General features: G+C 32.6%; 6 protein-coding genes across 6 annotated transcripts; 5 read left to right on the top strand and 1 right to left on the bottom strand.

Annotated features, from left to right (window-relative positions):
- The first annotated feature begins 1,015 nt into the window (after positions 1–1,015).
- Positions 1,016–5,029, top strand: LOAG_04688 (hypothetical protein). The gene is made up of 6 exons (XM_020446654.1): positions 1,016–1,169; positions 1,299–1,473; positions 1,550–1,712; positions 1,978–2,117; positions 2,532–2,666; positions 4,748–5,029. Exons 1-6 carry the CDS (start codon positions 1,030–1,032, stop codon positions 4,886–4,888), a joined length of 894 nt encoding a protein of 297 aa, XP_020303031.1. The 5' UTR covers positions 1,016–1,029; the 3' UTR covers positions 4,889–5,029.
- Positions 5,030–7,040: 2,011 nt separating this feature from the next.
- Positions 7,041–7,578, bottom strand: LOAG_04689 (hypothetical protein; the record flags this gene model as incomplete). The annotated part of the gene is made up of 3 exons (XM_003140226.2): positions 7,041–7,151; positions 7,356–7,380; positions 7,478–7,578. 3 exons carry the CDS (start codon positions 7,576–7,578, stop codon positions 7,041–7,043), a joined length of 237 nt encoding a protein of 78 aa, XP_003140274.2.
- Positions 7,579–10,556: 2,978 nt separating this feature from the next.
- LOAG_04690 (hypothetical protein) lies at positions 10,557–13,557 on the top strand. Its single transcript, XM_020446655.1, has 6 exons — positions 10,557–10,701; positions 11,479–11,616; positions 11,894–11,962; positions 12,218–12,415; positions 12,791–12,934; positions 13,176–13,557. Exons 1-6 carry the CDS (start codon positions 10,600–10,602, stop codon positions 13,353–13,355), a joined length of 831 nt encoding a protein of 276 aa, XP_020303032.1. The 5' UTR covers positions 10,557–10,599; the 3' UTR covers positions 13,356–13,557.
- A 163-nt stretch (positions 13,558–13,720) lies between these two features.
- Positions 13,721–15,662, top strand: LOAG_16630 (CK1/TTBK protein kinase; the record flags this gene model as incomplete). Its single annotated transcript, XM_003140228.2, has 5 exons — positions 13,721–13,786; positions 14,175–14,372; positions 14,644–14,721; positions 14,981–15,160; positions 15,468–15,662. 5 exons carry the CDS (start codon positions 13,721–13,723, stop codon positions 15,660–15,662), a joined length of 717 nt encoding a protein of 238 aa, XP_003140276.2.
- A 246-nt stretch (positions 15,663–15,908) lies between these two features.
- Positions 15,909–17,768, top strand: LOAG_16631 (hypothetical protein; the record flags this gene model as incomplete). The annotated part of the gene is made up of 4 exons (XM_020449280.1): positions 15,909–16,032; positions 16,165–16,279; positions 16,619–16,727; positions 17,661–17,768. 4 exons carry the CDS (start codon positions 15,909–15,911, stop codon positions 17,766–17,768), a joined length of 456 nt encoding a protein of 151 aa, XP_020307195.1.
- A 2,631-nt stretch (positions 17,769–20,399) lies between these two features.
- Positions 20,400–22,749, top strand: LOAG_04692 (profilin). The gene is made up of 4 exons (XM_020446656.1): positions 20,400–20,632; positions 21,534–21,706; positions 22,031–22,169; positions 22,522–22,749. Exons 2-3 carry the CDS (start codon positions 21,538–21,540, stop codon positions 22,126–22,128), a joined length of 267 nt encoding a protein of 88 aa, XP_020303033.1. The 5' UTR covers positions 20,400–20,632; positions 21,534–21,537; the 3' UTR covers positions 22,129–22,169; positions 22,522–22,749.
- The last annotated feature ends 503 nt before the right edge of the window (positions 22,750–23,252 follow it).

The raw sequence follows: 23,252 nt of genomic DNA on the forward strand, positions 1-23,252 counted from the left end.
TATCTCTCTCTCTCCTCCTCCTCTCTCTCTCTCTCTCTCTCTCTCTCTCTCTATCTATCTATCTATCTATCTAGACAGATGAAATATGATCACAAACAGAAAAATATAATTTTTTTTATTCTGCGCAGATATCATCACCAATTGCTAAGCGAAATTTTTGATTTTCAAAAGCACTTTTTCATGCTAAATCAAAAAGAACAAAAGGATATTGGACAGATTACTATAACAAGGATTCGCTAAATTAAATGAATGAGGCTATGGTATCCCACAAATCAACGATATGAATTACTTCCGCTATTGATGTTAATTGCTATTAGCTCTTTAGCTTGAAGAATATTTCGACGTTACAGAAGAGATGCATTTAAATTCCGCTCTTATCCCACTCTTATCCAATTCATCTTTCCTTTCTCAAGGCTCAAATTGCTCTTTTGGTTTTGGTTTTGATTTAAAGAAATAAATTCCTATGCTTAATTAAATCGACCTTTCGGCTTGTATCGTCAATATACTTTTACATTGAATTTGATTCATTCATCTGACTCAGCAATTAAATTAATTTAACTTGAATTGGAAGGTAAGGTTCGGTAAAAGTCCATGAAATGTTCAATTTTTTTCTTTATCAGATGTGAAACAGAAGAACACAAAGTTCATTTAGACGTTGATGTAAATTGTCCCTATCACATTGTCTCATTCATTTGTTTGAAGAAATTAACATTCCTTCCTTTCCATTATTATATTTTAAAAGAACGAATCATTTCGAAATTTAAATAATATTTGTAAATATTGAAATATATTGAAATGTATTGTATTGAATAATATTTGTAAACGGTAAACTGTATAAGTAAGATAGAATGGATAATCTCATGTTTGTTTACTCAGCGAAGAATTCAGGAATACAGATCGGACTACCTGATATGCAGATGTAAAATATGTCGTGTTTTAGTAGTTACAATTTACACGTCATGTATGCATGCTATTGCATTAGTTGTATACGCATTCGGGCAGAGCTGCATTTTGTAATTTGCAGGAATAATGACAGAAGCATGGGTGACATTGGTAACGTCGGATGGTTATGCTATTGGGGCACTTGTTTTGGCTCATTCGTTGAAGGTTCAACAAACTACTAAAAAGCTGCATTGCATGATTACAACTGGTGTATCACAACAACTTAGGTCTGCCATAGCTTCAGACTTAGTATTGATGATAACTTTTGCACTTGAAACTTTTTTGTCAGCCAGTTTATAAGAATATAAACAGAAAAGAAATTTATGAGATTGAACAAGAAATGATTCAATTTAAAGGGATGAACTTGCTGCGACATTTGATAGTATCAATGTGGTGAACGTTCTGGACAGCAATGATTCCGTCAATTTGCGCTTGATTGGTAGACCTGATCTGGGCGTAACTTTCACTAAGATACACTGCTGGAGGCTTACACAGTACACCAAATGTGTCTTCCTCGATGCTGATTGCCTTGTTAGTTACAATAATTATATGCATGGCTTTTATGTCATTATTTTATCTATCAAGCACGGTCTTTTGTTACATTCAGGTTTTGCAAAATGCTGATGAATTATTCGATCACGAGGAACTGTCTGCTGTAGCAGACATTGGTTGGCCGGATTGCTTCAATTCGGGTGTTTTCGTTTACAGGCCATCTGAACAGACATATTTGGACATTTTGAACTTCGCCCTGGAACATGGCTCCTTTGACGGTATACGATTTGTTTATCCATTCCTTTTTTTTTTGTCAAGATATCTGAAAGGATGTCGAAAAGGCCAAATTTATTAAGTTGGAAAACCTCATAAGACCAGTAGAGTTATACATCCTCCATTGGATTATCTTTCATCCTATCGAATTCACTAACTCAACTCTGATCTTTCTTGTATATACAGGATTTTGTTTTAATATCCTAGCAGAGAAGTTAGGATAGTGTATAACAAAATATACAAAAAGCACTTGTTGTCTAAGTATTTCAGGTGGTGACCAAGGTCTACTGAATCAGTTCTTCAAAGGTTGGCGAGATAAACCTCCAGCTTTTCGATTATCTTTCATTTACAATATGACCGCTGGAGCAATTTACACTTATGCGGCTGCTTTCAAAAAGTATGGTGCCCAGGTGCGTTTCTTATAGTTCCCTAACGGGGGTCTTCAAGTAGACTTGGTGTTTTAAATAGAAATTCTCGGGTTATAAACATTATTTACAGAGAGATCCCTGAGATATTAAGAATTCATTCAAGGGTCACTGGTACTGTTTCATTGTTTGAAAAAAGTCATGGCATTTCGGGATTACAGCAAAACTTGGGTCCTAGAAGTTTCGTTTGTCCTAGAAGTAAATGTACACTTCCTGGGTCCAGACAAACTGTCATGATGTCAATGACTAATTTCATTCAAACTTAGGCAATCTTCTAGATGTATCTAAATTTTCGTATCTTAGTTCAAGGAGCACTACTGTTAATTAGACTGACCATTCAATAAATTAAAGACACATATTGTTTTATTTCATTTCCTTTGTTTCGTTTGTTTAATTTAGGTGAAAATTGTACACTTTCTGGGTCCAGTGAAACCATGGCAACAGACGTCGGCGAGTGTCCATTTCTCAGAGCATCTTGCCCACTGGTGGTCGTTGTTTAAAAGTCGACTGAGCTCGAATCTCGTCACATCACACGTGAGTTCGCCACGTTCTTCACCATCACCTCAACGCACTACAGAAATAATCACCACTACACCATTGTCATCAACTACTATTTCCACAACTACTACTACTGCTACTACTACTTCTACTGCTGTTTCTGTCACCATTCCCTTTACTTGTGAACAGGATATTAGCCGAGGAAGTATGTCAACAGCTCCATCACATAGCAACCTACCTAATCCTCTCTGCATGCGAGTTTTCCGTTGTGTACCGCCAATTTATGGGGCGTGGAGACCATTGCGCCATCTACCCACTCATCTCGCCAAACAGATGACATTTTTTTCACTTGTGAGTGCACTACACTTGACTATTGAGTTTTGATTTGAAATTTTATTTTCAAACTCCTCAATCTTATTGTTCAAATAAGATTTTCCTTTAGAGCAGTATGTGTTGCAGGACCATGCCATTGGTCTACTCTGTTTCATTCGAAGCAGTGCTGCACATAAGTTTAAAGTTCAGATATGACGTATCATTCGAAATTTTCTCCTAAATTCGCAGAAACGTACATAATTTGTAATTTACTAAAATTGATCCATAGCAGGGATACAGTTGTTAGAAATGCTGGCTAAATGATTCGCATAGTCATAGATCTTTCTTTCGGTCATTAGACTAGAATTCTTTTGGTTGTTCCAAAAGGACCCTAAAGTTATCAAAATCATTACTATCACGAAATTTGACACATTTAATAACTGAAGTTAGTTTTAAATTGCGTATATATTCTGCCCCGTTTACTTATAATTTCAAAATATCTCAACTAAACTTCAATGTGATGAACTATAACTCAACAGATAATTGGTTCATTTTCCGCTTAAAATAAGACCTTGAAGTTTTACCTTTATCAGAGATTAATCAGATCACCTAACACTGATTCTATTAATTATAACCTGAAATACTTCTTTTCTGCATGTTCATAACCATTTCTACAGAATAGTTTCGAATTAGTATCTATTTTTGCTGGATTACTAATTGATTTACTTTTTTTTTCATAAGTTTGGTTTAATCGCACAAACGGAAATATTAGCAGGATTTTTAGAACTAATTAAGTGAATTCTCTGGTGGAAAAAGAGTAGAACACATCCTCCGGAAATTTACTTTTAAAAAGTTCTTGAAATTCTTTGGATGATTCGAAGATGAAGTTGATTGGAAGTACAAAATTTAATAGGAAACAGTTTTTATTTCTGTTTAGTTGTTGCTTAATCATTATGCTAATGACACTTACCATTAAGGGATCAAGCATGCAGTTACCTGATATGAGTGTTGCATATTCTCAGGTTGGCATTTTTCATCACATTTGTGCTTTAACAGTAACTGCAAAAATTTTGTTGACAGTGAAAAACATTGACTATTTGCGTGATTCATGAATGACATAGTTATCTACTCATCTGATAGCAAGCAAAAAGAATATACTTTCCCATTGGCATTGGTAATCTCGAATTTATTATGTATGCAAATTTGTGCCATGAAAAATTTCTACGATATTTAAAAGTTTAACATTGTTTTAACTTGCTTCATTTCCACTCACATACGTTTATTTGTCAAGGTAAATCTCGAGACTTAGAAATGCAATTCCTGGAAAAAAAATGGAAAGACAATTGTGAATGAGCATTTATTTTTTCAATTACAACCACAAGAATAACAATTTAAAGTCAGAATTATATCCCCATACTTTGATATTTAATTATCCTTTCTGAAAAGTATAATGATGGTCAAGGCAAGAACGGCTTGTAGTAAGTCAATCACAAGTGATGGGTTTTTCGGAAGGCATTAGGATCATTTGGCGGAGAAAGCAAATAGGTTGTGGAGGAAATGAAGCAAGGTTAGTAAAGTGGCTTCAGATAAAATTCCAAAATTTTCAACCTTTCATTTTGAAAACTTGAAAATTTCCAGAAAGCTGTGGTTTGCGTGTGAGCTAATTTTATAGCAAAGTTGACTCATCACACAATTGTAAAGAAACTTAAAAATGTTTCTTAATGCTAATTCATGAAATTAATTTTGTTGAAATTTCTGAATTTAACGTTTTTGAAGTCTCAAAAAGTTAGTGCTATGCATTTAAGATACCAAACGTTGAGTTTCATCAATCGTCACCACCAACCGAGGAAGAACGTATGCGGGCTTGGGAAGTGGGACATCCAGATTACCTTGGCGCTGATGCTTACAACAACATTCAAAAAGCTATCGATCATGCATTGGAATAAGAAGGAACTTGTCATTTCATTTCTGAGAAAAAGAAAAGCAGAATTTTCGTAATACATTTTTTGGTTGAATTTTGATAGATTCTAAAAATTCGAGAACTTTCAATTCCATATCCCATTTAAACGATTATTTTTCAGTCTTTCTAGAGATCCTTTATAAATTTACTGAGTGCCCTAACTTATAAACAATGAGAAATTAAACTATGACTGATTTAATGGGAAGAGAAGTTGCGAGTTTCTCGTTGAAGAATTACTTTGAATTTCTTCAATTCATGTAATTAAAGTTTTTTCAGTAAAACTGTACAAATGATAGTTTCCATCTTCATTGAATGTTTCCCCCATTTGAAGTAAAAATGTATATCACTGCTTTTTTTTTAGGTCATCAGATAGATTTAAAAGAAATGTTCTGCTATCTTTGTTTTCACATTTGGTGCTAAGTTCTTTGACCTGTAATCTTTCCATTCTGTTAATGAAACTTTGTATTTCGTAACTTCACTGAATCGTGTAATCGAATTATCCACCTTTTAATATCCAAAAAAATTGAAATTTTTCTCTGTTCTTATCACATTTTCTCGATGGATGGCATAACTTTTGTGTTTCTCACCGGATTGTTGCAAAATCATAACTATAGGCTCCAAGGCCACGAGGCCATGAGCATAGTGAGCCAACAAATACGTGTTACGCTATTGGGATTATTTTGGACAAAACTCACGCATTCAGGATAATATGTACAGGCTTTTTATACATATTATCTTGCATGCAAGACTTTTCCTAGGGTTAGATTATGGAATTTAATTCAAATTTCAATTCCAATATTTAACTATAATTTTATATGCAGTAAATTTATTCAAATTCAAAAAAATTTTCTTCTTTTCCATTGCCAGATGATGAAACAATTCAAAAGTTTCAACCATTCTGCAAATGAGTTTACAACGATACGATGATAAGATACTCTTCGTTTAATTTTCTTCCTTCAACTGCAAAACTTTTGTTATGCAGAACTGCAATTATTGCAGCGTGTTATGTTTGCAGCATTGAACGTTGCATGCATTGAATGCATGCAATATACATTGTTGTTGTGCGGTATGATTCAACATTTGGTTAATCTCATCCAGTGGTCTATTTTTTGAATATCTGTTTTCCTGATTCTTTTAAGCAATGATTGTTGGATACAGGAAGTTACTGATTTCAAATAAATGCGCAGATTTTTAAATTAGTCATACTTAGTGGTGAATAAGGACAACAAAATTTGCTTGTTTATTCATAAATAATACTTCATGAAATGGAACAGCAACCACAGCATCCTTTTCTTTTTTGATTTTGCTCCTTTGATTTTGTACCTATTGATATATTCAGTTCAGTTATTTGTTGATGTGTGATCTTTACCGATCGTAACTTCTACGCCTACAGTTATAATCAGAGAAATGAAACTGAACTGAACACTTCTATAATATCAATGTTAGAAATATCTGATATCATTTTATCTAGGTTGTGAGGAATGAAGGAAATTGAACCGGAACTAAACAAAACAATCCCCAGAGATTTATCTTCAAGTTTGTCCGAATTTCTGGATTTTCTTTTTATATCAGATGTGGGAATGATTAAATCTACTAGTCACAAAATTACCCTAGAAGTCTCTCAACGATTGCTTTAGCAAGAATAAATTTAAATAACCACAAAATCGAAACTCAAATAAATTTCATGTTATCTAATCCCCACAATTGTCACTCACACCGACATGACACAAAGCCCATGAGTCTGATAAAAGATAACAGATAAACTAAGGAGTGATTTACGAATGATATATGAAATGTGAATTCTGCAAAAACACAACTATAAATGTTTCCTTTTATGTTTGCCGCGATGGCTTAATGCCTGATCAGACTACTACTGGCGCTTGGTATGCGCTATGTTGAAGTATTCTAATTAATTCGCCATTAATCTTACGTTGTGGTGCTATGACTTCGTTTGACTTTCTTTCAGTGAAACGATCTGAAAGCTTTAGAATCAATGTTATGTACAATCACGCTCAAAGAAGGTAGAAAGAAACAAAGGTTTAAAAATAAATGAAGGAAAAGTTGGATGGGTAAGTAATTAAGTAAATGTGAAGCTTCATGCAAGGTAATTTTATAATTTTGAAACTGAGGAATTCCAATTAACCTGCACTTCTTTTGTTTACTTCCGTTGTGGGAAGTTCCTTTGCTGTTTCTACTTTTTCTTTCCACTGTTTTGGCTTTTTTTCCTTTAGTTGTTGTGACTTTTCTATCTAAAGAAGCTGATTAGTGGATGTGGCGAGAAAATCCAGCCAATTCCACAGTTTCTCCACATTCTGATTATCTACAAAGGTGAAAGCATGGAATAAATTCGTAAGTTCCACGACACTTGTTATAAAAAAAGGAATTTCTCGACAACTGAGGAGTTCCAGAAGATTGACGAGCTCTCGGGGGGCAGTAATATTGTTAGCACTTACCTTACTGCCACTCAACGATCTGCTTCTGAAAAGTTTTGTTTAAAATTATTTTGTTTTAATGTTTCCCGAATTAATGGTGATTAGGCATATTTTTGGTATGATAAAAGCAAAAATGATTATACTCTGAAATGACGATATCATCGTATCCTTTATGTTTTGTAACATTGATTACTTTTGTTGCAGCTTCAACCCGAGCTATTGCCTCGATATCCATATTAACCATTTGCTTATTTCTAGAAATTGTAAAATGTTACCAAAAAAAGTTTGGTAAACTTTCGAAATTCAAAAATTAAATCTCCAATCTCTTGCAGTTTGCAAATTTATCCATCTATTCACATGTTTACTCTAACGGATATTGGATTTGCATCCTTACAACTTGGTGAGTATTGCAAATTTCGAAATTCAGAAATTTAATCTCCAATTTTTTCCAGTTAAAAAATTACTCTAAAAGTTCAATGAGATAGCTAGCATATTAACACCAAGTGATAGCTTATCTTTAGTTCATCAGATCATGGAAGTTATTTTTTTATTTTTGTTTCGTAATCTGTTATTTTGAACTACTTTCTTGCTATATGCGACTATAGTCTTGTAATTCTAATGTCAACGAGAGAAAATATGCTAAAGAGGAGAATGTGAGTGTATTTTGAATATTTTAAATATTTCGATTTTCAATCAAGAGAGAGAGGAGATTCAGCCAATTACCAACCCCGCTTCCATGGCGTCCATTAATATCAGCGCTTAAGATAAAATGATTAGAGTTGGGAAGAGCCTGACGTTCAAACTGACAATATTAAATAATGATCATTTCTTGAATGTTAATGAATTTTTATGTAATACAGCGTGATTTACATTTATCATTGCCAGATGCTAATTTTCATTAAATTTATTATTATTTGAAGTTAGACCCAGTAATGGGTCTAACTTCAAATAATAATAAATTTAATGTTTAACTTCAAATAATGGTCAGTAATGGTGGATAGATTAATACAATTTTAGGCGACAATGAACCTGAATCAATCCCTGAAAAGATTTATCATCACTTCCTAACATCATCTTTCCATTTATAAAAGAATTGATAGAAGACTTTTGAGCTATCCCTCTGTATATATTTCTGTGGTCTAAAACCTTATTAATCAATTTTTTGAAGAGCTTTGAAAGTCTAGTGGTATATTTCATGCAATAATTCAGTTCATTGCATTAATTAAGCAATGAATAAAGCAGATCTAATGGATAGGAAGTGTGCTCTTCTTTTGGTGATTGGTACATATTCAGAAGCTAATTATATAAATAATTCAGTAAGTTATACCCTGCGCCTTCATATTCCAAATTCAAAAAATAATAGTTTCTGAAATAAACACACACACACACACATACACACACACACACACACATACATACATACACACATGCATATACATATGTCAAAATAACCTTTTTTATCATTTCTTATAACTTCCAAAATACCACCTTTATACGACGGATAAATGTTATCAAAGAAACTAATCGTTTTATCACCTTGCATTAATATACAATCCTTATTTTGTATCTTTTTTGATTCACTTCTTTTTCTAATAAGCTTGGATAATTAAAATGTTCATTGATTAATTTGAAACTTTTTCCCATCTTCCGTTGCAAAAACTGTGTTTGGTTCAATCATCTTACCGGCTGCTTCACTCTTGTGCTATTAAACAAATGGTTGGCTAAGTTATCTACTGGTGAGAGATTGGACAAATTAGTTCTGGGCAGTTGAATGTTCTGGCCTGTAAAAATGATTCGAATAAAAATGAAATGGATTAAATAAAAAGAAGCATTAATGTATAATAGTTTCAGAGCAATGCTCTGCAACAAATGCCGACATTTACATTTGAGGGAGAAGATTAGAGAGAAAGAAGTATCTCTTCACTGTCATAACTTTTCGGAGCCGAGTTGATTAAACTCATTGGATTTTATTTTATAGGTCGCCATGTTGTCCATTGTTCACCACCAATCATCATGTGGAAACAGAGAAAGAAATCTTTATTATAAGATGTTGAAATATAAAATGAGATTGCATATAACAAGTACCATTAACAGTAGTCAATTTGATGGTGATAATTGGTTGGCATATCACCTATTCTATCATCAACTATCCAAATCGAATTCATATCAAGACATTTTGATCACAAAGTTGAAAATATTCAACTTTCGCAACTTTTCAAATTAAATTAAATAGGAGAGAGGTCAGGATAAAGTATTGGAAAAAATGAAGAGGACTGCTTGTTAAACCATATTACATGAACATAGTATGATAAACTATCTGAAATACACACTAGCACAACTTTTAATCTGTTCAAGGAGGACAAAAATGTCCGTAATATTCATTTTATTAATTTCGTAAAATTACATTTCACCTCTTACAGATAGATACTTTTTCCCCCCTCAATATGCAAAACTTGTTGATGTCTCTACAATCTTGTTTAACAAAAATCAAATTGCCCCTGAGATTATATCTACACTCAAAATGTAAGGCGCAGTTTGATCTTAGTGATAAAATGCGTCAAAAAATCTTGCATAATAGGTAGAAAATGAAACACAAAATGTCATGTTGTAAAGTTGCATATTTTCATGAAACATACTTTTTATGTATTACAACTGTACTCGTTTTAAATCCCTATGATAATCCTGCTGTTAAAAAATAAGGCAAATAGTTTTTTCAATATTATTTTCAGCTGATATCAAATGCTTCACTCTATCTCAGTTCAATCAATTTGTCCTTCCCTCTCTTTTGAGGTCAGCACATGTCTCTGTTATTGAACTGAACAATGAAGATATCAGATGAATAATTTGTGAATGATATTGGATGTATGTTCGGAAGGATGGCCGAAATTCTCTCACACCTATAGATGGAATTTGTCACCCTTCCCTTCTAATCAATAAGGCAATCATCTCCTGTGAACTCATTTCACTTCTGAAACAGGCGATTCCGGTTTCCTCAGGCTATCGGAAAACTTCACATCATCGCAATTTACTCTGAATTTCCTCTTTCCAGAAGTGTTTCTCTACGAGCTGCTTGGGGAAGAATTGCAGAGGAAAAGAGACAATTGAGTGACAAACTTTGCCCTTTCCCACTTCTCCTAACGACCGGTCAAATTCCGAGGAAACAGTACATGCCTGTACACGGGCGGAGCGTGTTTCCGATGTTACTGCATCAGCAGCAACCTTGCAAACTCTGCAGTTTATTAGTAAGTGGCAGTTGCAATTCATCATGGAATTACAGCGCAGTTTGCTACTTATTGATGCTACCATATCGCTCCTCATTGGTGCTTTACTGTTTTTTACACCTTCTCTCATCGCTTACTCTGTTTTTGTAAGTTTGTTTTTCCTCTAATTAGTCATAAATGAATTTTTCTTCAATCATTTTTAACTTCCTCCTAAAAATTTTGAGTGCAACCCGTAGAGCAGCTAGAGCAAGAGAGCAACTTTTCCGCAAAGTTGCGCATATTTCCATTCAGCAATTCAGTTAAAACTAAACCGGAAACTCTGTCCATTTTGGGTAAAATGTCTATTAAATGTTGAAAGTCTTTCTGCCTTTACCGAGTTAATAGTTGAACTATGACCTCTCGAAACATTAAATGCACTATGAAAGCAACATTTTTCTCTAACAATAGAAGTAATTTTGATCATGTATGTTTTCTAAAATGGTTTTGCAATTTTAATGATTCAAAATTCTTTAGAGATATTTCGAAGTAAAGAAAAAATGAAGCGAATTTGATTGTTTAATGAATCCTTTGCCTTCCTTTTTCAAAATTAATCAAACCCACAAGTCCTAATGATTACAATTATTAAATCGCTCAATGTTGAAATGACAAAAGTTCATTCCTGTTTCAGTAAAACAGTTTCAGTAAACAAATTAGTTAATTATGCATTGTAAAAGTTTCTTATCATTGCTGCACATTTTATTATACACGCTGTAAAATGAAATATTGTTGAAAATTTACTAAATTCCTCTCTTCTGACTCTATTTTCTAACAAATCACTCCGATTGCTCTTACGGTTCATTATGGCATTATGAATTTGTTATTAAAGAAAAATGTAAATATTGACAATTTCAATTCTCTTGTCCTCTCAGTTGATTAATTTATAGATACAAGAAACAGATGGCGTCCATTGGCATCTGCTTAGATGTATTGGATGCCAACGCATTGGCGCTGCTTTCCTAATGTACCGCTTGAGAAATTCTTCAGTGGAAGCACTCTCCACTTGTCACCTCGTTCGAATTCTAGTACCATTTTAATGTCTTTTTTTTTTTTTTCATTCCTTAAGAAGTCATTCTTTAAGATACTTTAACTTATAGGAATATTTTACTAAAACTAATGAGAACTACTGAGATCATTAAAAGCGAAATTAATTCATTTAACAGTTGTGATACATACAATTTTCATATTTAATCTCTCGAATATGCATTAAGAAATTTCATTCTTTAGATTTGTTTAATTTTGAAGAATCTGAGTTTATTAAATTTCACAACAGATGCATAAATTTTGGTGAAATCTTTTTAGGAATTGATATCAGTGCTTCTGGTTTTGGTACACTGTTCAGCAGAAACACCAAATTTGATTCATCCTAACGTGAGTGATTTAAATTTCTGATTGAAACTTCATTAAATTTAATAATCAAGAGATGAAATGTCAGGGGGAAAATAAATTCGAACAGAAGTATTGTTTAGAGTGAGTAGTATTCAGAGGGCCTTATTAACCTTCTCTCTTCATTTGGATGTTTCAAACTTGTGATGGAAATTCTTGGATTTACATATCAAAAAACTTAGCACTCATGAAGTTCTTTTTTATTTTTATTTTTTTATTGCGTATTTTTTTATTTTCTAGTACTTGGAAATTGCCAAATATTGGTGCTACGGTTGGTTAGCAGTGAATTTTTGCCTGCAAACAGCTCATCGATGGACACTAGGGGAAACGATTATCACGAGTGTTACGGAAAATATTCTGTTTCAGATGGATAGCCTTGTATCTGTGATTATTGGTGCTGCATGGCTTGCATTTCCGGAATGGTTGTTACATCGACAGGTATCAATTGCACATTCAAACTAAGTTATGTAGTGATCTTTATTCTAAACTTTCTGGATGAAAGATTTTCCTTACATTCCACTGTTTTTTATCAGTTCCAGTCTAATAGTTTTTTCGATGTGGAAACTTTTGTTTTATAAAAGTTATACTTTTCACTACATAAAATTATGAAAAAATATTTCGGATTAATTTAAGTTTTTAAAGAAACTTGCTTTTAAAATGCTTTGTTTTTTGTAATTAGCATGAACTAGTACTCAAAAAAAATTCTTATAAATGCTATTTGAGAATTTGTTTCAAGTCGTTGTCAATTAATTTAATTTTGAAAAATTAAATTTAAGTTGGATTTTAGCAAGAAAGTTTTAACAATGCTCTCAGGTTCGTGTACATTTGGGTAAATCGCATGAATTCTGTGCTCGACTTATGGGTACTGACTTCCTGACCTTTTATTTGGTCAGCAGTCATGCTTTACATTGGAAAAAACCGACAGATCGTTTGATAGCTGTCGATTCTCGAACTTTAGTACGTTTGAAAATTATATCATTCACCATTCTATTGCTACTTTCGGTTTGCTTATTTAATTAATGGTCATTTTAAAGTAACGCGAGCAGGTAAATATCAATTCCATGAACGTTTTTCTTTTTTTTTGGAAATTAATATCTTGTTAATGATTTAAAAGAAGTAGCCAAAGACCTCTGACCTTAGTATGGAACTGATTGTTGTTCACGATTTTATTTCTTGATTTACAAACACGGAACTACAGATTTGTGCGTTAACTCTGGCTTCACAAGTATGGTCCCAATATGCCTATTCAGAACACTGGAATGTAAGCCATTGGGTTGGCATATCGCTAATCTCATCTTGGACGATCACCACTCTTTTACTACGATATCATTCCATGGCACAAATAAAACGAGCAGAAGAAAAAACGAAACTACATTGATTTGGGCTTAACAAGGAAGTATGATTCGGATAAAACGCTTTACACTGTCAACTCTGCACATTATCACAGAAGCAGTGACATTCTCATCTCGTCACTTTTTCGAATTCTTTATATTTCTTGAGTTACTCTTCAAAAGAGAATTTAATTGGTATTCTTAGAATTGACATTTTGCTTACGTTATTATTGCATTTATCGCTTGCCGTTATTCATTGTTTCATAATTTGATAAAAAGTTGAAACTAAAAGTACAACTCTTTTGCCTTTATCATATAAAGTATGCAAATTTCTTCTGGACGGTATAAAATATTACTTTTAGATGAAAGTTTTATTGTTTATACATTTTTATACTGTAATAGTTGGCGGTGAATGGGTAAAGAAGATTTGCAGAAAGTTAAGCTTAAAATTGGTAGTGTCGTAAAAAATCAATGGCAGGTGCATGTTATAATTCTCATGACTGCTAACATCACATGTTTAAGAATATCTGTAAACAAAATACTCTTCGTTAGAGTTCTGTTTCACAAGAAACTCCGATCGCTTTTGAAACAATCTGTGTTGCTTTGAAAGTTTGGATATATCATATTTAACAGAGGTATTCAAACTTTTAGAGTAAGATAAATTTCATCATTAATTAGTAAATGTATCAGCTACCCTTAATATGCGCTTTTAGTTCGTGAAGCATACCTGAAGTTTCTCAAATATAAAGAGTTGAAAATTTTTAAAAATGTTTTTCAAGATTTTCCAAATTTTGGTAGATAATTTGGTAGAAATCAATAACGTCATGGTCGTCACAAACTCCCAGTTTTGTACTATCACACTGCAGATATTACGCCGAATTGGAGAAGGTGGCTATGGCCTAGTTTTCCAGGTGGTTAATATGCAAAATCCAGTCCAAATGGCAGCTATGAAGACCGAACCTGTTGGGATGCTTAACGACGATCAAATACTGAAAATGGAAGTACATGTTTTAAAAAAGCTGGACAAATCAAAGCATGCATGCAAAATTTATGCAGCTGGAAAGGTGATGATGATAAGTCAAAAAATCCGTTGGAAGTTTTCAGGAAAAAGCAGTTTCTTGAAAAATATCGCAGTGAATTCATAATTTGAATTTATAATTCAGATTATGCACTCATTCCTTATCGATAATGCATCAGATCATTTACATTCATCCTAAGGTATTAATCTTTGTTTAATCAGACAATGTTATCTTTATAGTGTTAATACTAAAATATCTGAACAAAGTGGAAAGTATCAAATGAATTCAAATTTTCCTGCAAATAATCCTACTTTAGGGTGAAAATTATTATTTTCTAATAATGACTTTATTATCAAAATCATTAAGTGAATTACGGAAGCACTGTCCAAATCAGGTTTGTCTTGTAACATGTTTATTTATTACAACGAACTTGTAGGATACTAACTGAACGCAGGGATTAAAATTAGAAAGTTTCTGAAAATCTTTGTTTTCGAAATTCCACTAATTCATGTTTATTCATCTTCTTATAAATAAGAAATAACTAGGCTGGAAGGACTGGGCATTCAAAACTTCGCAAACTAGGCCCGGGCTCAGCAACTTGCGCACCATAAACTTCCAAACTTCTGATAGCGAAATAATATTGGCTTTCTTAGCGTTTCACGTTGTCAACATCAGTGAAGTTATGCATGCAATGTCTGGAAGGAATTGAAGATTTACATAATGCCGGATTTATCCACCGAGATGTGAAACCGTCAAATTTTGCAATGGGACGTAAACCATCAGTAATGCATACCGTATTCATGCTTGATTTCGGTCTTGCCAGACAATACTATGTTCGTTTCACACTGACGATACGATCTTTCTGGATCTATTTAGGAACCCAGAATTTCGATTAATATGTTGGCCTAAAAAAAAGAAAAGAAAAACTCGTCATAATGTTTCTGTACCATCTGTAAACAGGCGTCTGATTACTTGATTAATTAATTGCATACTTGATAGACTGACTAATTGCCTTAATTAAAACAATGGGTTAAATCAGACTATATGCCTGATTATTTCCCGTCCAATTGCAATTATAAACTTAGGTTATATCTAAATTACTCAACCGATTCCATCTTTCTCACTCTTAATTAATTTAAGATATATGATGAAAAAGGTAACACTAAACTACGTGAACCACGTAAAACGGCACCATTTCGCGGTACGATTCGATACTGCTCGATAAACGTCCATCGTCATGAAGAGCAAGGACGTCATGATGATTTATGGTCGCTTTTATATATGACTGCCGAAATGATACTTGGCACTTTGCCGTGGTATAACCCATTAAAATAAATTTTTGCTGTTAATATCTCTCTTCAAAATTCCTCTCTTACTGTTTTCCCTCTCTTTATTACTGTTATCATTACTACCATTTGAAATCACTATTACTAATGTCATTATTCATATGACTACCACACCGTTATTATTAAATAATTACTAATATTGATATATTTCCAATAAAAAGGAGTTAAAAGTAATATTTTATCATTAACAATGATATGACAACGAAAGGTTACTAATGAAATTTTGAGGCGTAACATGGATCGATCGCATGCTGAGGTTTGTAAAACAAAGTCTGAAGAAAAACTCATATCTCGTTTACCTATGGAATTTCACGTTTTCTTAAAGCATCTTAAAAAACTGAATTACAATCATAAACCAGGTATTGTAAATAATTTCAATATCAAATGCCAATTATCTATTCATTTTTTATGTGCTATATGTCAGGTTAAACCTAATTAAATCATTCAAAATTAATGTTTTCATAATGATAAGTGCGAAATGTCGTTTTCAGATTACAATTTATTACAGTCACTCCTCAAACAGATCTTAAAAAAGGAGAATCACAATTTAACTGATCCTTACGATTGGGAGCCCAACGGTGAACATGCTTTGAAATTCAGTCGACTGTGAGTCGTAAATTTTGAATGGTCATTTGAACTTTCTCATCTTACTGTCAACTATTTTTTATTGTTTGATAGATTGAAGCGCATATTCATTTTTCATCCGGTTATGTTTATTTATGCTTTATACAGGAATGTTGCAGTAATTCTGACTCATCTGCTAATTATGATTTAATCATTAGCATTTCTAATACTGTAATTAACAACTTAGCTTGTTATTAACTTAGCTATAACTGATGATCGTGATTCTTACCATGAACAAATAATACCATTTGAAGCAAAGAAATATAGCAATGTCAATAGAAATCGATGCAATTATAAAGAATTTTTTCTTGCTCTATTCAGTGCGACGCATTTAACGAAATCAAAAGCATCGGATGAGAAATTTGTGATTGATAAAAATGAAAAGAGTGATATGAATACTCGAATGGGAATCAAAACGATCAAAGATGAGGTATAAGGTTATGTTGTGATGACACGTTTGTCAAAGTATCAACATGTTGGTTGTTTCTTATTATTAAATGGATAGATAGATATTATTAGCTAACTAGTATTTTGGAGTGAAGTTGCCAAATGCATGATAGTTGTTAAAATTGAGGTTATCAAAAGATCAAAAATATGATAAGTGCGCAGTTAAGCAGTTTCCCTCCTATGGAAATTTGTCCCTCTGTTGACCATAAATTTCCTATAACAAATTAGGTAATACTTTTGCAAATCATAGAATGAGGTCATTAGAAATATTTGTGATGTCCTGGGGTTAGTACAGTTAAAGGAATATTACTTTTTGAACTTACACATACAGTGCTACATCATTCTAAACAATTACACACATTTTTTTACACTAAAATAGCTAATGAAATTTCTTTGCATCTTCCTTTTATTACTAATCCACTCAGTTTCAACAGCTTCATCTTCAATATCTAAAATATTTTTATTTTATTATGGGAGTTTTCATTAAATATTAAAATAGAATAAAACTGAATTTTATCTTTTACTGGAAACTTCAGGAAATTCGAATTCTTCCTTAACTGATACCATTAAGAAGGATAGGGATGACAAAAGAAGGCTAGTTATGTCTGAATGTCATACGTCTGGGAAGGTAGACATGTAACGTGAACGGACGGATGATTTCAGATCGATTTGGAATACAGGAAAAAAAAAAGCTGATTTCGTTCCATCGTAGGCCAGTATCGATTTTTCTGCTTGAGCAACTGACGAGAGCTTTCTCTTCTTCGGAGATTTATCCACCAAGAGTCGTCCTTCACAACATTCTTTCATCTCCTCCAACTTTTCATCTTCTTACCCACTACTGATTGTTTCACTTTGCCTGACCATATTTTTGTCATAGATCGTCTCTGAGGTATCATATCATCAGCAAGATTTGTAGATCAATATCACGTTAATGTTGGAAGAAGAGGAGGAGGAAGTTGCATCACCTGTCAGTGGCGTTTCACGATCTGATGATACTCTACAAAAACTGGACGAGTTGAAATAACTTTCTATCCTTCTCTCCTAGAAGCATTTTTTGAGAAATTTTCCAATGTTTTGTTTTTGATTTCAAATTTTCAATGTTTTTTAGAAATGGCTTAACAGAAATTAGTGCTGCATTTCTGTACATTGATCATATAAAATTGAAATTTAACTGTTTGTAACTCACAAATTCGAACAGTTCTTTAAAATTCAACCACAAATTTAGGTAACTAATGATGCCAATCCAAGACTTCGGGATATTTGGAGAGACATGAACAGACACAGACACACACACGCACAGACAGAGACACATATATATATATATATATATATATATATATATATATACATAACGAATTGTTGAGAACTGAGGAAGTAGGAAATAAAGATGACTGAGGAAAGAGAGGATAAGAGCGTTGTTGTTGGAAGGATGACCTCATTCCCTTAATATTGTGGGACACGTTGGATTGAGTGTTCCGATTTGTTCATACTTCTCCAGCAAAGCCAATAAAGAGATGGATGAACCACAAAGTTTAGAATGTATGAAGCGAAGGAAGATCCTCTCAAAGCTACAGGAAAAGAGAAGGAAGAGGAGGAAGAGGAGGAGGAGGAGGAGAAGAGCTGATGATATTAAGGGAACAGCTGCTTCTTCGACCAATTACTGCTACTGCTTCATTCATTTATTACTACTACAACAATCATAGTCGCTTCCTTTCATTGTACGTGCATCTCTCTGTCTATATGCCAAGTACTGAAATTTACTTTGGTCCAGATACAACTAATTCAGGCTTAACCTCTAACCTCCGGCTCAGATAGACAAAAATTCCTTTAAACTCTACTCAAATCTCGTTTCCTTTCATGTCAACAGGAGGAGTTATCATTCTACACTGAATGCTTTTGATAAACTTATATTACTGATAAAAGTGATTGTGCAACTTTGAATATTCCAAATTGTCTTTGCCAAGTGGTGATAATTGCGTAGATAATTTTGAGAATTATACGGTATGTAAAAAGTGTCATATATTCAGCTTCTTCGAGTTTCCAGAAATGTATTAATCGTAAAGCGCTGAATATAAGACATGCAATCAGTCTTTCACTGAAAGCATTCAAAAATGAAAATTGGAATTTTTCCGTAGGCATGATAAGTGAGGACTTTCTGATATCTCATTAATCACAAATCACAAATTCAAATTTTGGTATTAATTTCTGGCAAAAGTTGCCGGTTTTTAGTTACTGAAAAGAGAAAAGCTTAACGATTTACAATTGCGCTGGAATAGTATCTTTTCTCTCTGTCCTTCCTTTCCCTCTTTTATTTTGAAATGCACTTTCGTCTTTGAAATGGAATGCTTTTCATCATTCAGATTTTTTCTTCCTGAGATTTTTCAGTTCGTTATGAATTTTTCAGAGCTGTTTCACTTACTCTACCAACCACTTTATGTCATAAAAATTGAAGTTATCATCCAAATAATTTTTTAAAAAAAAACACTTTTGGAAGCGAAATTCAAAATGAAGTTTCATCCATTTCTGTCAAATAAATACCTGCGCATTTCTTTTGACACTTTTCTATCGTATAGATGACCAACTTTTCATGAAAGTTCAACTAAATCCTACCTTTCGATATATCTTGACGATAACATACTATGTGAAAGATTGCGACCCGAGTCAGGCCCGATAATTTCTATGTGTGATTAACAAATATTATAGTAACTGCTACCACTAAATAAAACATGTATTTTATCAGACAAATAAAATATCTTCTCTTTATAATTCAGATGAATTTTGAGGAAAGAAGTCATCCATATATGCCTGTAATAAAGCATCAAATTTGATTCCTTAGGTTTTGAAAATTGAATCTTATCCATCAAACAATTATAAGTGCATATACATTTCTTATGTCTCAGAAAATTTATATTTAGCGCTCACTCATCGATTATACAACGGTTTTAGGATTGACATTTTTAAATTGAAATTATTCACATCCGTTATTGACTTACTCTATCGTAGAGCCTGTAAGTAAATTGAAAGACTAAGTGCTGATACTTAAGAAATTCCTACTTCTTATATATTTGTTCATTTCTGCAAGCATATTTAGGAATTGCTCTGGTAGTAATGAAATTTTCATCATAAAATTGAATTTCTCATGAAATTTTCGTTCCCGATTTTTTGTTCCAAATAGATGAGTTCAACAATTCATTTTATCATATATATATATATATATATATATCTCCTGCTGTAAATTTTGATTCATCTTCTAATCCTTCATCTTTCTCTTCCTCATCAAAATTCTCTCATCAATCTAAAATGCCTTTCTGAAAAAAATAAAGTTTGCACTTAAGTAAGTATATGAGAACTGGATAATTGGAAGTGGTATTGCGTTGGATTGCTCAATATATTAATTTCTCTTTATGTAAAACAATTTCCTGGTGATGCTAAGAATGTTACAGGAAGCATATCGACTATTGCATTCTCGAGAATCTCTCGGTTACTTTTAGCATTCATATTATCTATTACTCTTATCTATTGGCAGTTCGAGAGCAGCGCTGTTTGTGAGTTCGTTTTGTCAGTAATGCTAAGAATGTGTGGCAGAAACTCATATTCAGTTGATTGTCGTTTCAGTGTGGAATAAGTTTGTATCTTTTCGAATTAATTCTTTTTTTTTCAGCTAACAGTCAGGTAACAGTAGTCGTTCCTGTAAATTTGAACTGATCAGTTAATCACCCTTCTTCTCTTACCAGCATTTCTGTGCCTTCGTATTATCTCCTGTTACAAGTTTAAAGAATGTCCTGGGCAGACTTAGTCAACAGCAATTTGGTCGGCTCCGGTAATGTCTCTAAAGCTGCAATTTGTGGTTTTGATGGGTCAATTTGGGGAAAGTCAGATAATTTCAAGGTAAGCATGAATTTAAGAAATTTTTTAAAAAATATTCCTAATGCAGAGTTTGTTAACTGTTGCAAATTCTACCTTGTTGTAAATACAAACTGAGTGTCGATGCATAGTACAGTTCGGAAAGGAAAAAATTCTTTAAGAAGCTATATGATTACAAAATATATCATGCATATTGTGTCATACTTGCAAGAAAGATCTCACTGATCGTCTTTGATCGTTGACATCATGCTTTTCATAAAATTCCACTATTGCCCGTAGCATGAGAATCGATCATTTTAACATGTCGAAATATGGAAATTATTTATTGCTAATTAATTTTTCTGTTAAATTATGAACTTGTGTGCGAAGCTTGATAAGCTTGATTTATAGGTTAAATCAATGGGAGAAAAAAACTCCTTAAACCAGGGTTGCTAAAAAAGATTCGTGCATTAACTACAAAAGAGATTGAAGGATTAAAAATCGCCAGTGAAACTGTCTCTAATCAATATCCTATTAGACAAAGAGTGGAGGATAGATACCTCGAGAGAGAAAGAATTGGAAGTAAGGTGGTAGTAACAGCTTTTGAACTGTCTGAATGACAGTTGTAATGCAAAAAGTTATCATTGGGAGAAAAAATGTCACCGGAGACATCATTGTTTAAATATTACTGGTTATTAATGGATTTAGTCCTACTGGAAAATTGTCATAAAAAGTAAAATTTGTTTCGAAGAAAAAGAAAGAAATAAGGAAAAATTATAAAAAAGTAAAAAATGAAGAAAGAAAGGAAATGAATTAAGGAAGTTTTTCATAATTTTACCCCCAATGTAAATAAACAAAATGATCGCTAAATGAAATGTTTCGAAGTAAAAGATTTAATAAATAAGGAAATAAATTAATGATAAACTATCAGAAATTTAAATTTCAGTTAGATGCAACAGAAGCTGCGGCAGCCGGAAAAGGATTCCAAAAATAAGGATGCCTTATTGGGAACGGGTATGAAATTTGAGGGAGAGAAATATTTCGTGCTACAAGCCGATGATGAAAGAATCATTGGTAAAAAAGGATCAACCGGGTTTTTCATCTATAAAACTGGACAAGGTAAACAATTACTCGTTATATATCTCATCAAATGCGCAGTTCTAATGGCCATACTGAAATGTTATACGAATTTTATGAAACTTACTGTACAAATCATTCCGTTAAATGCACAAAGAGAAAATTCAAAAACTCAGCAAAACCACTTTGAAAAATTCATTGGTAGCCAACTGTTACCATTTCATCCTTCTATCTTTGTAGATTAAATCCTGTTGGTAATTTAAACCTCTTGGAAATAAGTTCTCTCTTACTTCCCCATATGCCATTGTCTGCGGGAAAAGTAACAATTGAAAATATTTCTCAGATGATCACAATTCCATTCTTCAGCAGTGATAATCTCAATATATGAAGGTGGCGTACAACCAGAACAATGCAGCAAAACAACGGGAGCTCTTGCCGATTATTTTAAAAGCATAAATTATTGAATAAATGATGTCTGCTATTCTCTGTGCTCCTCTTTTGTTTGGTTGGTAACCTTTTATTTTCTAAACTTCATAACTCGAATTTTGAAATAACTAAAGGAATTCTTTGGGAAGATATGATAAAAAGGGATATGGCAATAAAAAGCCTTCAGGATCAATGGATAAAATATCCTTCTTGATATTAGCATATGATATTGGATTTTCCATAATTCTTTTTGAACTCCAAAAGAGATAAAAATGGCGAGAAAAATTCCAAGAAGAATATGTTATTACTGAGAATGCTTCCGACTTTCATTAGAAAATATAAAAAAATGGCAATTCAAAAAGTCAAAAGATAACTTATTCAAATATCTAAAACGCTTTCATTGATGTCAACTTGATCTATTTAAACTGCAGATATGGGTGTCTTGATTACTGCTGCGCTATGCTATTGCATCGTCGTATCCATACGTTTGAACAGCTTCTCGTCGAGACAATATGTGCTCAATGTCACATTTTCATTGAATAATTATAGTTTTATTTATTGTAATTATAGTTACACCGTCTACGTTTAATTTTAATTATGCTCTGTTATGCGCAGGAATGTGAGAAATTGAAGTTATGAAATTTAAGTTAATTTTTTTGGATTTTGACGATAAGTTGATGAAATGACATTATTTCTTATTTTCAAATTTACCCAAACGTTTCATGCAATTTTGTTTAATTTTGTAAATGATTGGGTAGAATCCAATCAGTTTTTTTTCTTTTTAATTAATCTTGATAAGTAGATTGTGATATACATCAAAGCAATCTTGATGTTTGTGTATCAGAATGCAGGAGTAAATCAGAGGACAAAGTGATAACAAATAAATGGATATCATTAAATAAATCGCAGGAAATGAAATCATTTAATAATTATCACTTCTTGCATTGATAAAATTAATTTATACTGCAGTAAGTGTAAACATTTACCTTGTCTGTTATTAAGAATGCAATCCAATGCTAATTCAAAAATAATAATGAGCAGAGATGACCAACCAAATTGACGAAGACTGTCAAAGACATTTTATTTTGAGAATATATATATATATATATATATATATATATATATATATATATATATATATATATATATATAGTAGTAGTTA

The sequence above is a fragment of the Loa loa genome, assembly GCF_000183805.2.
Source record: "Loa loa unplaced genomic scaffold supercont3.11, whole genome shotgun sequence".
NCBI lineage: Eukaryota > Metazoa > Nematoda > Chromadorea > Rhabditida > Onchocercidae > Loa > Loa loa.